The sequence below is a fragment of the Dryobates pubescens genome, chromosome 22 (genome assembly GCF_014839835.1).
Source record: "Dryobates pubescens isolate bDryPub1 chromosome 22, bDryPub1.pri, whole genome shotgun sequence".
Classification (NCBI taxonomy): Eukaryota; Metazoa; Chordata; class Aves; order Piciformes; family Picidae; genus Dryobates; species Dryobates pubescens.
In genome coordinates this window covers 7,442,238-7,456,728 of record NC_071633.1, presented here as the reverse complement: position 1 = coordinate 7,456,728, position 14,491 = coordinate 7,442,238, and the positions used below count along the sequence as shown (strand labels likewise).

At 36.2% G+C, this 14,491-nt stretch overlaps 1 protein-coding gene across 1 annotated transcript in view; it reads right to left on the bottom strand.

Annotated features, from left to right (window-relative positions):
* Positions 1-14,491, bottom strand: part of ELP4 (elongator acetyltransferase complex subunit 4) — a 119,112-nt gene that overhangs the window by 51,698 nt on the left and 52,923 nt on the right. Inside the window, exons 8-9 of the mRNA XM_054172011.1 lie at positions 13,493-13,601; positions 10,673-10,779 (exon numbers count right to left, since the gene is read on the bottom strand). Of these exons, the coding sequence (XP_054027986.1) occupies positions 10,673-10,779; positions 13,493-13,601 (216 nt within the window). The remainder of the gene's footprint in view (positions 1-10,672; positions 10,780-13,492; positions 13,602-14,491) is intronic.

Genomic DNA, 14,491 nt, shown 5'->3' with positions numbered 1-14,491 from the left:
CTCGTGAATAATTCCTTATTAAAATCTAAAGTAAACTTAAAACGAATAAAACCTAAGCATGACACTAACAAAATAAAGCAAATCTATGTTAATGCCTCCATATTTACAAGTAGCTACTTTAATGATACAAATACAGAAACAAAAATTAACCAAACACATTTAAAGATTATGATAATTTACAAAATGTCTCTTTACTTCAGCAAAATGTGAATTCCATTCATCTCTATAGCTCTTCAATGCATCAGGAATCTCCTTTTAGTTACTTACTGGAATATCTGCACACATTCATTATTTATGCTGTCTTTCTCCCTATTCATTTTTAAACAGAATTAAAGGAGTAGCTAAAACTCTGCCAATAAAATGACAGGGAGCCTATTTTTAGTCTAGATGATGTAGACCAAGCACAAACAGCCCATGGCTATGCTACTGTTGAGGATCAGATCTAAATACAAATCAAATATTACATTTCCTTTTTATTAATTCCTTACTTTAACAGCAACAAGAATTACAAATTAAGCACTGACTCATATCTCTTAACAAACTCATAGTAACAGAAGAACTATTTTCCCCTACATTATAGCAGCAAAAGCTCATATAACTCCTGTCACACTACGCTCTGGTAGCAAAAGGTTTGTGAAAGGGCATTTGAGGCATCATAGGAAACCTGCAATCCAACCAGAATTATAAAGTTTTATTTTAAAAAGTGAGAAGTACTGTTTAAGAATTATATGATGTTGCCTCAGGGGCTTTAGATTGAAGACCTGAGTCATAATTAACTTAAGATACTGCAGCATTTATCGATTAAGCAACACATGACTAATAAATCATTGAGAGAAGGGATGCAACCAATGGATAGCACCACATATCAAAGTGCTGAAAAGAAAGTATTGCTCAGTTAGTTACATATGGCAGATCAAGTGGCTGAGGGATGTTTCTCCTATGCATCACAAATACTGTATATCTAGATGGGTACAAGCTGTGGCTATGTCTATGAGCAGACTTTCCTTGCTCAGTCCTGAGAGCACAGCTTCGCTGTACCCTATTTGGTTCCTCATCTCAATCTGCAAGTGAGCACTTCCCATTCAGGACAGCTACACAATTCAGTCAAAAAACCCAAGTAACAGAACAAGGTCTTCCTCAGTTTACTCTTTTCCACTCTAATAGGATAAAAAGTAGTGTATTTTTGTCAAGGCTCTCCTCTTGTTTATCTGTGTTGGTTTACAAATATAAACAAGTAAGGGTGCATGTCCAAAAACTATATGGGATCACTGTGATCCTTGACTGAGAAGTCAGACATGACTACTGTGGTTAAAATTCTTCTGCCACTCACAGAATCCAACTAAGCTTATCTGCTTACTGCATAGTTTGAAACCCCTCCAGTTGGAGAGTCTGGAGATAATCCATGACAAGACAGGTCACTGCATAGCTATTAGCCAAACAGATGAAATGTTTTGCTTACGAATACACCATTAAGGTTCTATTCAAACCCCCAGTAGATATTCTGGGTATATCAGGGAGACTTCAGAAGTCCCTTCAAGACTAGAGCTACAATGGCCAAGTTGTCTACCTCAAACATTCAAAGGCAAGTCACCCAAAGCCAGCCTTTACAGAAAAAGTGAATGCACAGCCCTGTAGCAGAGACTGCTGCAGATCTTAAAACTTTAAATATTAATCAATCAGGTTATTTTAAGAATAGCAAGCACTGGTTTGGATGCAAGGTGAGACTGATTTCCCTTGCACAGCAATAGCCACATCCTCCCATTTAAAAGTGACAAATAGGTCTTTATTTTTGTTTTCTTTTACCTTTAATCACAACTCAAGCAGGCATACTGCCCAAAGATTAGTGCTTTAATATGAGATATATTTAATATATTTGGTAACTCCTGTGTAAATATATGAATTTTATGAATGCCAGAGTGAAAATTCTTCAGTAATTTTTGCTGTAACACACTTGAAGTAGGATAAAAGAAGAAGAGGTCAACCCATAGGTTTCCAAAATGTAAATACCTGAAATGAGGCATTTAAAGTGAATTACTTTCAGCTAGCACTGCCAGATGTTTTCTGAAAGTCAAACAGTCTATTCTGGTGTAACCTGGCATCCAAATTCACTTTGTTTATGTATTTATGGATATCAATACAAACCTTTAGTTATCGTACAACACTATACAATTATTGCTTGCTTTCTTTAGAAGGAATGAGGAAAGAGGGAGTTTAACTGTTACTTGGCAATGACATTCACATTCAAGCAATTCTAAAGGGGGTTTATACTACATTAAAGTTAAGCTGGCCAGAAATATCTTAATGTAATATATAATATTTTGCTTCTGGGAGATTGGTATTTCAAAAGCTGTTGGGTTTTAACACGCAATGAGAAACTTTAAATTGCATTATGCATGGTAACAGAATCTCTACAGCCATATGTAATACAACCAAAAACCCCTAAATTTTGAAAAAAATAAAAAACATCCATCTTAAACAACGACAAAAGAAAGAGCAATAAAGATAGCACAACCAAAAACTAAGTTTATTTATGCCTTAGGCCATTTTGCACTTTTTGCACACTTCTCTTGGCCAGATAAAATGTACTCTGTAAGTCAGTCACAATCTTATCTTGTAGTTTCCTAGTTTATAAAGAACTTTGAATCACTTCCTGTCCAAAGATCAATAACCCAAAGCATAACAGAGTATTAAGACAAGAAGATCCAGACAGATGCCCAACTTCCACGTGGAGATGCACAGCCATTCTAATATTAACTTCCCTAATAGCTCTGAACTTCTACTTCAATGCATTTCAATGAGGTTCATGTATGATACAGGCTGTGGCTGAGGAAATGTGACTTCTATAAGCTTTAAGTTTTATTTTCCCTTGTTCACAGACATTTACAAAATGCAGATTTGGTTTATTGTGCAATGGCATGATTGCCATTTGAAAGCAAGAATATATTATGAAATATTAATATTTTTACTTAAATCTGATGATATGTTAAGGAGCACTTAATGGAGGCAGCGCTGAACGCCTGCTGAGAACTATGAATATGTTGCTTAATACTTTTTGCTTCTTAATAACTTGCCAATATCTTTACAACTTACACCCACAGGCCATTGTATAAAAAGCACTTTTAAAAGACTTCAGTGAAAAATCTAATCCTTGCAGATGAACTTTTTTTGTCTTTACCAATCAACATTTTAATGAACCGTCTCTTTCGCTTACCTGTTTTCTAACATTAAGAAAGTGGGAGTATGTCAGCTACTTTGTCTAGCAAATGCAAGATAAGTTGACCCATTTATTTACTGACTGAACAAGGCCAATCCATTTCATGCTGCAGCACTGACCCTTAACACAGATCCTGTGAATGAGCAGTCCATTACAATATGCACAAGTGACCTTTAATTGCATTAATGGCTTTGTTGCATGTTCTTCCATTGCGAGAACACAATTATGGTATGAATATTTCTAAACAACATAATTGTTTGTTTAAATATATGAGTTCTGTTTACTGACAAGGACCTGCAGATGTACAGTATTATAAGTGTTCATGTTGTGAAAAATTGAATGGAGCCTTCACGCTATACTCGCATAATGTCAAACAACCCATAAACCAGAATTAACTATGAAATAAATTTCAGGCTATTACAAATCTTCATATGCAAACTAAAAGTTAACAGTACCTTCCTGTATTCATCTTCAGAATATTGAAGTGATTTAATATGCATTATTCAGTAGTATACATAAGAAGGTGACATTATAAAATTACTTTGATTTCATGTTCACAACATCTAAGTTTTGTGAAATTTCATACACTGCAAAAAAACTTCCTACTAGATTTCAGTCCCATTCCCCATTAGCATTCAGAGGATTTCCTCTTTTCTAAGTAGGAGCACTTCAAGTATTGTTTTACCTCAACTTATTATAATTTAAAAATATCTCCCCAAACTTTATCTAAATGCTACTGTCACAGTTTTAAACACGTTTATTTATTCAAAATTGTTTGAAAGAATGTAATACATTTTTGACAGGCAGTCTTTTACAATATTGAAATCAAATCCTTGATTTCATCAAACCCTTCATATTCTGTGCCTTATTCCTGGAAGGCTCATGCCAAAATGATTTAGTTTGATTTTCTTTAACAATGGTAGGTTGGCTTGACAGCATCTGACAAAACAATTCAGTGAAGTACACCATACCAGGTAAAGAGAACCTGAACTGGCTACCAGATGAAATAATGCAGAATGCAGCTTGGAATTATGACAGAATTAGTTTTGTGGGAGAATCTTTTTTGCAGCATTATTAATTTTAGATTAAGAAAATAATATGGTGTTATAATTACTACCTTTTGACCTATGTTTAAATAAGGCAGCAGTAATGTCTTTATTAATATCATGGGGAAATGGACAGGAAAAATCAAGGCAACAGTAGTCTGACTGGCATAAATTTCAGCTGAATTTTATTACAATGTTTAACCTCTCTCAGCCAGAAAGTTCAGTTTTATATGAAGAGTTCCTTCATTTGGGTCCCTGAACTGAAGTGGAGCATCCAGTACTAGAGTTTGCCAAGTGTCATGCTTTCTACTCAAGGCAGGCTGCAGAGAAAGAAAAGTTTTCCAAGTACCAACCACCCTCAATGGTACTTGTGTTCTCAAATACAACGGAGATAAAAGACCCCAAAGATTTTATCACATCGGAAGAATGAAGAAATACATCTTCTGTTACACTTCAGAGACGTTATGTCTCACCTCTGAACCAGGAGTTTCAGCCTTGCTCCAGGCACAGCGCAACCAGGCAGCCTCTGGTTGTGTGACTGCCTGGCTTGGTAAAAGTAGCTTCCGTTCTGTGGTTCTAAGGCCGCAACAAAGGGTCAAGTCTTGTCATGCTACCAGTGCTCCATCTTAAAATACAGAGTTGCTTTTATCTATATATGAAGGTACTGATATGCTTTATTACAATATGTATCATGTAGCATGCATCAGCTTTGGTGTGACATTGGGTGAACTTTACTTCAGAGGACAAGAACCCATTTCTACATTTTACTGACTGTTGTGACAGAATGACCACCTGCCTGAAATTTCTGATAAACTAATGTTTTGCCTTTGGTCAGCCCATAGGCTCACAGATTCTTTTTGCTGAAATATTGCCTAAAATAGTATATTAATTCCAATGCTTTTGCTTATTAACAAAATTACTCAACTTTATAAACATCAGTGAAATACAATCAGGATTTGGATGAGTCATTAATAAAGGCTGCTTCGGATTCTCTTGGAAGAAGGCTTTAGGAAGTGATGCTATTAGAGGTACAGTGGACACTTGCTAATCCCACTAATACAGAGGCTGATATGGCATGTGTGTGAATTTTAAATATATGTTGATCCCATATGTACTGGTGACAGGGTTGATTTGTTCCTACAGAAGAAATAGCCCACAAATAACCCTAACCCATTATGTCCATATGTGTTCTTGATGTATGCAATGCCTAATTACAAAATGTTTCCAAGAGCACACTTCTGGCACTCAGTGACATCACCATCTCCTGAGTCACTTAGGACCAAACTTGGGCTATGTTAATACCACACTGAAGCACTGCAAGCGTCAATTCTGCTTTGGTCTTACCCACCTGTTTGGGTAAATCATCTACAGCATTGGCTAACTGCACTTCTTTGCAAATAAGAAGTTTACAGCAGTATAATCCATATAAAATAAGCAAAGAAAAGGGACAGAATGAAAAAAAAAAAGAAGTAGAAATACAGAGATTTCAGATGGAAGCAACAAAGAGACATACTTTATGGTTTTAATTGCCAATTTCACCATCTTAAAAGAATAGAGTTTAAATTTTCTTCCAAATACCAATGCTGACCACACAACACACACATAAATATCTGGTGCTGCACCTAAATCTTGCTGAATTTGGCAATCATTAATTTTCTTATAATCCTTTATTGATAGATGATGAAGGATCAATATTTCTATTTCATTGGAGTCATATTAAAAAACTTCAAAAACCTATATGAACTCAGTTACTGGTTTTTATGTGATTATATTTCCTTCTAAAGACACAACTTTTGACTCCAGCAACTACCTCTAGGAAAAATGCACTGCAGAGTGCTCCATAGCACCATATTGTATCTGCCTGCACTGAGAAACCAGCAACTTCCCTGTCAGAGAGCTCCTCTAATTATGACTTTCTTATCCTCCTGTTAGGAAACACATCTCAGAAAAGAGCCTCCTGAACTCATCCACTAAGTTCTGGAAACTTACTTAGTTTCACTGTGTGGCAATTCTTTATATAGTATATGACATTTGGCTTCAAACAGAGCTGTCTTTTAAAGATTAAGATTTGCACAGGTGTTCTCCAGCCATTAAGGAGGAAGTCACATTACCTGGCTCTTGGGTATTGATTAAAAAATATAAATAATAAAACCTCACAATGATGACTTAATAGACAAAATATATTTCACAACTTGGAGGAAAAAGCTTACTCTACTATGAACAATTGCTACCCAAAGACTTAAAAAATCTAAAAGCAAAACTAGGGAATTAACAAACCCAAAACCTCAGAAACATTTATGTGAATTTATCAAAAGTTTTATCTGTAAAAACACAATTTCAGAGGTTTATGCTGACCAGACAGTAACAAAGGGAGTTAATCAAATATGAATCTTCTCCAACTGTCTTGTCAAACCAGGTAATGATGTCCTGCCAGCCAAACTCAGAGGGAACATGTGAAACAAATACAAAAGTAAACAGGCCTTAAGCTGCCCAAGGGAAAGTCAGCAAGATGGCAATTTCAATCATTTGGAATAATACTAAAGCAGCCTTAGGCTTTTCTCAGAATGGAAACATGTCACTGTTACTGCAATATTTCAACAAATCAGACTGCAAAAGAAAGGAACACTTATGTAATCACAGCCATGGAGCAGTGCTTTACTCAATGGTGAGGTGGAAAATAATTAAGAGGAAATTCCCTTGTTGTGAGTAATTGTGAATATAGCCAAATAATAAAGAAGTTTCCTTAGAAATTTCAAGGAGTGAATAAATTTAAGCATGGATTCCTTTAGATTTTATAGAGGATGCTTTAGAAGAACAATAATAAAGTTTTATCACACAAGACTACGAACAAAATAGTCCTACAACATGTCTCAAAAAGAGCTAAAACTTCCATCCAGAGCTACAAACCAAGCAAAAAGTACTTCAAGGACGATTCTGCAGAAAAGTTTCATTAAGATGAACAGGTTGTCATATAATTTAACTGAGAAATCAAAAAATATTTCAAATATTTGGGGAACTTACCTAATCAGTAAACTTTCAGTATGTGTCTAGTCATGTAGCCATCTTTTAGTCAATCATCAGAAAATCAAAGGCAAATTGGCATGACTCAACCCAAACTTTAATACCGCATGATTGTGTCGTGTAAGCTTGTTTTGTGCGAGGGCTGCTGTGGTTTTAGCAGAGAGATTAACGACCGGACCTAAGCTGGCCTCCAAACCTTGCCCTGCTGATGCCTCAAGCCCTTTGAAGTCTGACCATCATACCTGGCAAAACAACAGTGGGAACTAGGCTGGTGTCAGATCTAATCAAGTTTCCTGCCTCAGCATAGCTAACTACGGGGTACACTAATTGGCCCAATTGCGGATTATACCTTTTGCTACAGATTCAAGACAATAATTTAGTCAAATGATGGTTTTTATCTCCTTCTAATTAAGATTCCAAAGTGGGAAGAAATAGGATTAGACAGGCTAACTTCAAAATTGTGTCCTTTAAAGTGGTATGCACATAAGATAGATTGCTGATAATATTGCATACAATAATATATTGCTGGTAACTAGCACATGAAGATTTGGGAAAGCTTGGTATAGCTACTGCACCTTTTACCATAACATCTAAGTTTTCCTGGAAAGGGTCAATCTCACAATTTACAAATGGAAAACAAACACCCAACAGTCATTAAAACACTCAAATGTTCATCAAACCACTCAAATATTCATTAAAAACCATTATCACCTTGAATTTTAAAAAAGGATCCCTTTGAGTCAATCTTATTTTGATGAAGCCAGAAGAAAAACTGAAACAGTTAAATGACTCTGCAGATATAAGGAGGAGGAGTCCCTCCCACAAAACTCAAATCTAATAAAATGTTTTTGACATTTAATTTTTTTTATTGACGAGGGCCAAACTGGTGATCAGTCTCGAGATGAGAAAAATCCATGTCCCATGCCCTTATAACGAACAGTAAAAACTGAATGATCTAGTAATAAGCCCCCTTCTTTGAGAAATTTTGCCATAAAGAATACCTTGTGTATTTCCAGCTTTTCTTATGTAATTTGATTTTAAAGTGACATTTTAAGTAGAGGTCAGTACTTTTACCCTAGACTGTGTATGTAACTAAGCAGAAACTTGGAGAAACCTGTAATGTATTCAAATGATATTTTCATTTCACATTTAGGCTGCATACTAAAGAAGTCACAAATGTAGCTGTACTTTGTATAAAGCAGGCTGTTGCTTGTAAAGCACCGTTGTGCTGCTTTATGTTTTGACTACCAGAACCAAACCTGACTGCTGACTCATCACATTCTAAATACAGAAACCCATTTTAGAAGACTGTATTCACATCCCTTCCTAATTCAGTTTTTCCCTCGCTTTCATTTTCTCATTGACCTCATTGCTCTAGTCAGCTCAGTTGTAGTCTGCCTCCCCTAACAGTATCATAAAGAAAAGCATAGGTATTATAGATCTGTGAAATGTGCCCAAGAAGATCACAGTAGGACAGTGATCCAACATGTTCAAAATGGGCTAGTTTGTGTCAGTTCAGCTTACAGAGTGCATATGTCTAACAAAACCTGAACTTATTCAAAAGGGGCTGCAACTGAGCAATGAAGGGAGAAATTCCACAACTGGGTCATCTACGCATGTCTAGGGCAACAGGTTGCTTCAGGAGCTCCACTACACCCTGCTTCCGATTGCCCCACAGCTAATTCAGCTCTTTATACAGAGCCTCCTGCTAAGGTGATTTTTTTTCTCCCCCTTCCAAATCCCATTACAAATTAGAATCCAAATAACAGCTGACAGAAAAAGAAAAAAAAAAATCAATATTCTGAGATAGGATCTATATCAAAGAAAAAAATAATTCCAAATATTCTAACGGACATATGCTGTGAAATGAGGGTGCTGGCTTCTCTGCACTTCCAAAACCACTAAGAACATTAGTATTTTCAAACTGAACACGGTCCTTTGAGGTTTTTGTTTCTAAGAACTGCTCAAAAGCAGTCGTTAAAATGGTTTAGTACCTCACAATGCCTGGTTTCACCAACCCCATTCTCTGGAAAGTGAGAAACATTATAAAGGAATGTCTTTGGGAAAAAAGCCCTCCTTCAAGTATTTGCCTTTAAGTGGCTTCTGAGGAGGATACCTCTAGTTGAGAAACTTCTAGCACTCATGCAGAGATGACCTGCATGAAGAACTGGCTGCCTGATTAACTATTAACTACTCTCAATAGGATTAGATAATTAAAGACATTGATGACCATTAATTAGGAGGAGGGCACCTTAATTTGTCACTTGATAGGGCCCTTTCAATGATTTATAGGTTAGGGCTACTTGCAATTGTGAAGGGGAGGAGGCAGTGAAGAGAGAGAACCCTTAAGTTACCTTATCAAGTGGCCAGCTAAAAAGGGCAGAGGGTCAAATAAGGGCCAAAGTGGTCACTTAAGGGTGAAGTCCCAAACACCAAAGCAGTGCCAAGCCACATTGACCATCATTTGGTGATGGAGTAAAAAATATGCTAATTTATTGGTGGCAATTCTCTCTTTTTATGGTTTCAAGCAGTTAAGACAAGTGGCCTGCTTAAGAGCTTTTCATTTGAAAGGAGATTAAACAAAATGGTTTGTCAGGGATGCTTGGCTGTTTTATGTCTTTGTTAAAAAAAAATTTGCCCAGACTGTACCGATGACTACCACCCCAAAAGCCATCTCCTATCTCTAAGCACTACTTGGTTAATAAATACATCAGGTCTAATTGCTTAATAGTGCTATGTTCATTTGCTCTTTAGCAAGATTAAAATGAAATACATCTTTTGTATTACTGCCTTCTATCAGGACTGTCTGCATAAAGGTCACGGAAAAAAGTTTAAATTTAGTAGGAAATTTACTTAAGGACATTAGTGTAAATGATACTGTGTTTAAAATGACATAAAAGAGCGAAAGGTGATTTCAGTAATGCAAAGAAAATGGTTTCTGAATACTGATAAGGACACTTATCCCTCATACCACACACAATTTTAGGCAGCATTATACATTAAAATCCCTCTACTGGGGTAATAACATGTAGCTACTTTCCCACCCACTAACACAAGTAAGAGCAAGTCATTAACATTTAATTAAACATGCTCCTGACATCCTTAGAAACATGTCACGCTTTGTTATTGAAGGTTGTGGCCTACTTTCTATGTACATTTTAAACCAAAATAAACTATTTATAGCGGACCGATTCAGAGTGGCAAATGAGACATTTTTAATTAGAAGGCATATTACAGTATTTCAGAAAACCACTCTGAACAGCAAGAGCAGAATAAAATGAATTTACAGCATCTGATGTATATTTTATGTATTTCACAAAATGAAACATAAGAGATGGGGTTAGCTCCACCATTTGGGTTCTAAATAGTGAAACAAAACTGTTTCTCTTACCTCGATGGTGAACAGCTTCCTTTTTAGTCTAAAAGCAAGGTCCTTCGTGTCTGACACATCACAGATCAAGCTATTAAGCCGAGGAATCTGATGTACGTGAACCAAACCTTGTGGAAGGAAAGAGTAAAGGAGAGGAAAAAAAATTAAGCAAACGCTGTCATCCAGATGCATAAATTAGAGTCTTACAGCAGAATTCTGTATATTTACACACACTCATCCTCCCCTTTTTAAACTGGAGCTTACTACCAGGAGCAATGAAGCAAACAGTGCGATTATACTCAAGTAATCAAGCAGAATAAGATAAACAGAAATCCTTGTGCGAGGAAAACTAATTGCACTTTGGTACAGAAGTACAGATGTAAAGAGGGATCTTAATACTTGTCAAAACTACAGCCGGTTTGTGTGTGATTTTCTCTTGTATTTACAGTAAGCAAATATGGCTATCACCTTGCATGCTGCCCACGGCACCACTGAGTGATCTTTATTTTATTAAATGCACCAGTAAGCAGCCAGCAAAACAAGGCTTATGGGTTACTGATAACCACTGCAGCTCTAATGAGCAGGACTTTGTTGTGCGCCCTGAAAATGACTTTAACAAAGTTTCTGGAAAATGCCAATTTAGATCATGCTTTTCAATAAATTTTAACCCCTGTGCCATTCCAGGAGAAATAAGGCTTATAGAAATGTTCAGATGTTTTTAACGGTACTAGATGCACTGCAAGCTCTGCATTCTGTCAGCTGCAAGTCAAGCTGATTTTTTCTGACAAGGACGCTGGATGGTTTTTGTGCAGCCTAATATAGTTTCTGAACAACCTAAGGGTGATTTTCTACATCTGAAAACCAGGAAAATTCTACAGGGCTTCTCCATTACTGGCCTATATTTGCTATTCATAAAGCCAGCGTCTAAATGGAAATACTGAACGTTTAGAAACAACATCATACTTGAAAATGGCAGCTGGGAGAAAAACCCCAGACACTAAAACCTTAATTTAAAAAGGGGCAAGTATTTTCTTTCCAGGGTTTGATTTTTTTTTTCTGGAAGGAAGAACAAGGGAAGAAAGTTTCCTAACATTGAAAAGATTTTAAAAGCATAATTTTTATGGGTATCAATTATGAACATTCTCAACAATGCTAGAAAATTATTCTTACACTTTGAAACCCTCTATCCCTGCCTCCAGAATGGTGACATATAAGAATAACTTGCTTGGCTTTTGTGTTCAAAATATTATTATTATTATATATAGGAACAGCAGATATACAACACGGTTGCTTATATGTAGTATTCTAAAAATGTTTTTAAGGATCAGCTATTAGCTATGTAATTCTGCTGTTATTTTACTGACTTTTCAACCATTTGAATTTGCATGCAGTTTAATACGATTATCAATGTAGGATTAATTAAATGATGCAATAATGTAATCAAACTCCTCCTGAGTAACATAAAAATCTTCCCTCATCTGCAGTAAATAAATCACCTTCGAATACATTCTTAAGCAAAATGAATCCACAAAGTTAAAACCACTACAAATATCTATTTTTAGAATGAGAAATTAAAGTCAGCCTCCAAAGCTATCTTTATGGGCACACAATTCTTATAAAGTAGGATCAAAAATGATTTTGCATCCATTTTTAAAGGAAACCAGGAAAGAACTGCTAAAACACACATTGTCTTAAAGGATCTCTTCAGTACCGAGAAAACGAGTATCAAACTGACAGAATTATGTTAGCACAAACAAATGCCACAGCACCATTTTACAGTTGGAAAAATAATTAGGCAAATTATTCTAGCTTTTGTTCATGGTTTCTTTTTCATTCATCTTTCCCCCCCACTCCCCTCAGATAATGAAACATGCACTGTTTTCATCGTCAGGAAGATTTTTCTCTGATTTATTAATTACAGCCTGCATACACACAGTGGTGTCTCAACACCATCTTTGCTTCTTGTTCTACATATTCTGCTGTGGCAAACACTGCCACGCTCTCACATGTTTACAGCAGGTTTCGGATAAGCAGTTTACTTTCAACTCAAGGTTTCCATGGAACTACAGTAGTATTGCAATAATAACAGCTGTAATTTATGCACACTCAGAGCATCGCTCCAGATTAGCTGGAACTGTTTGTTATTCACTGCTCTGGCTATGCATAACTTCTAATCTAATATTTAAGAATTTAAATAGTTCTGCTGCATCAGCGAACAAAATTCTTTGGGAAACAAAACGCAAGATTAAACACAATGGGAAGATAAATCACTTCAAAGGCTATGTGACTTCTTACCAAAATTAGTTCAATATTTTACATGCCACATATACTCACATTCAGTTCTTTACAAGCGTTAAGTGCTGTAACTTAAGGCTGAAAACCGGAATATCATTTTTAGATTAAGTTTATAGAGCACATCACTTAGCAGGTTATTCACCTTAATACAATATATGTTTTGCCATGTTCTCTATTTAAAACTTGGCAGATCAAAAGTATTGATTTCATGACAAGTTCAGCTCACTGGTCAGATGATTGCCAAGCCTCCTCTGCATGTGAATTCCCCAAAGCCTGCCTGTTGAGATGTACATCTGATTGAGCCGTGCCTCTGTAATATGGCTTGACAACATGCAAGGAGTTGCCATGTTTCCTTTGCAGCCTTAATGCACTTTACTGAAAATATTCCTAACTCAAGACTGGTTAGCAAGGAGAAACATTTAAGAGGTATATTCTGAAATGAAATCAAATGCTACCTTATAGCAGATACCCAGTTGGAGGGTAAGCCGCTAAGTGCCCTAAAAACACTCAGGGCAGACTTTTTGCCTTGCTAAAGATGGAACTTACCATGGTAGTCCTTGTATAATGGATTGGTTTCTCTCTCAGAGCCAATAAATGATTCAAGACCAACTACCGTATCTGACAAGTTTGTTACACGTTCCATAATTGCTTTATTCTGTAAGACATGGAAACAAAATACACATCCTATGTGATGAAAAAGGTAATTAATGTTCATAGAGTAAGCCTTGGTCTTCTCAGTGTCAAACTGTGGGGAAAAAATAGGTCATCAATACTTAGAAATTACCTTAGAAGGTTTTCTCCTTAAAAAAAAAAACCAACAACAAAACAAAAACCCCAACCCCCCTTGAAATTTCTAAAGAAAACACACAACTGACAGGGAGAAACCATAAAAAGGCTACCTCAGCACTCAATCTGTGGTTTCCTAAAGCTTCACATCATAAGCATTTGCTCCCATGAGAAATATCTACAAGCTATGTGGCAGTTAAGCACCTCTCATTGACTTCTACCATGAATCAGATGCCCAGTTTCTGCTTGTGTTGCAAAAACCTTAATTTTGAATACACTTAGGCTTATCACCTCCAGTATTTTGAGCAAGCGTGACCCACACAATTAGTCATTTAGGTCATCAGTCAAACAACATGGAAAACCAAGGCATTTTTCCCAGTATTTTTCTGTCTAAAAGTTCCTCTCTGCATAACATAGGAATCTAAAGCTTCAAGATGCATTACTGTTTCTCAATATATTTGTGATTGATAAGCACTCACATGTCTCGTGCCACAATATAGTGTCATGTGCCTTAAACAGACTGTTTTCTACATAGTTTTCTGTACTTCATTTCATGCAACTTTCAAAGGTCACAAAGATCTAGAGAGGTAACTCAGGAAAAAAACATTCTTAAATTTTCCCATGATGTCAGCATTTAATGAATAAAAACAACCCAGCAGCAGATGAATCTGTGTTGAAAAGCAAAATATTTCCTTAAGAAGTAGTTATCTCAAAAGTGACTTGGACAGCTGGGTATACTCTTGTTCGTGGTGGCTAAAG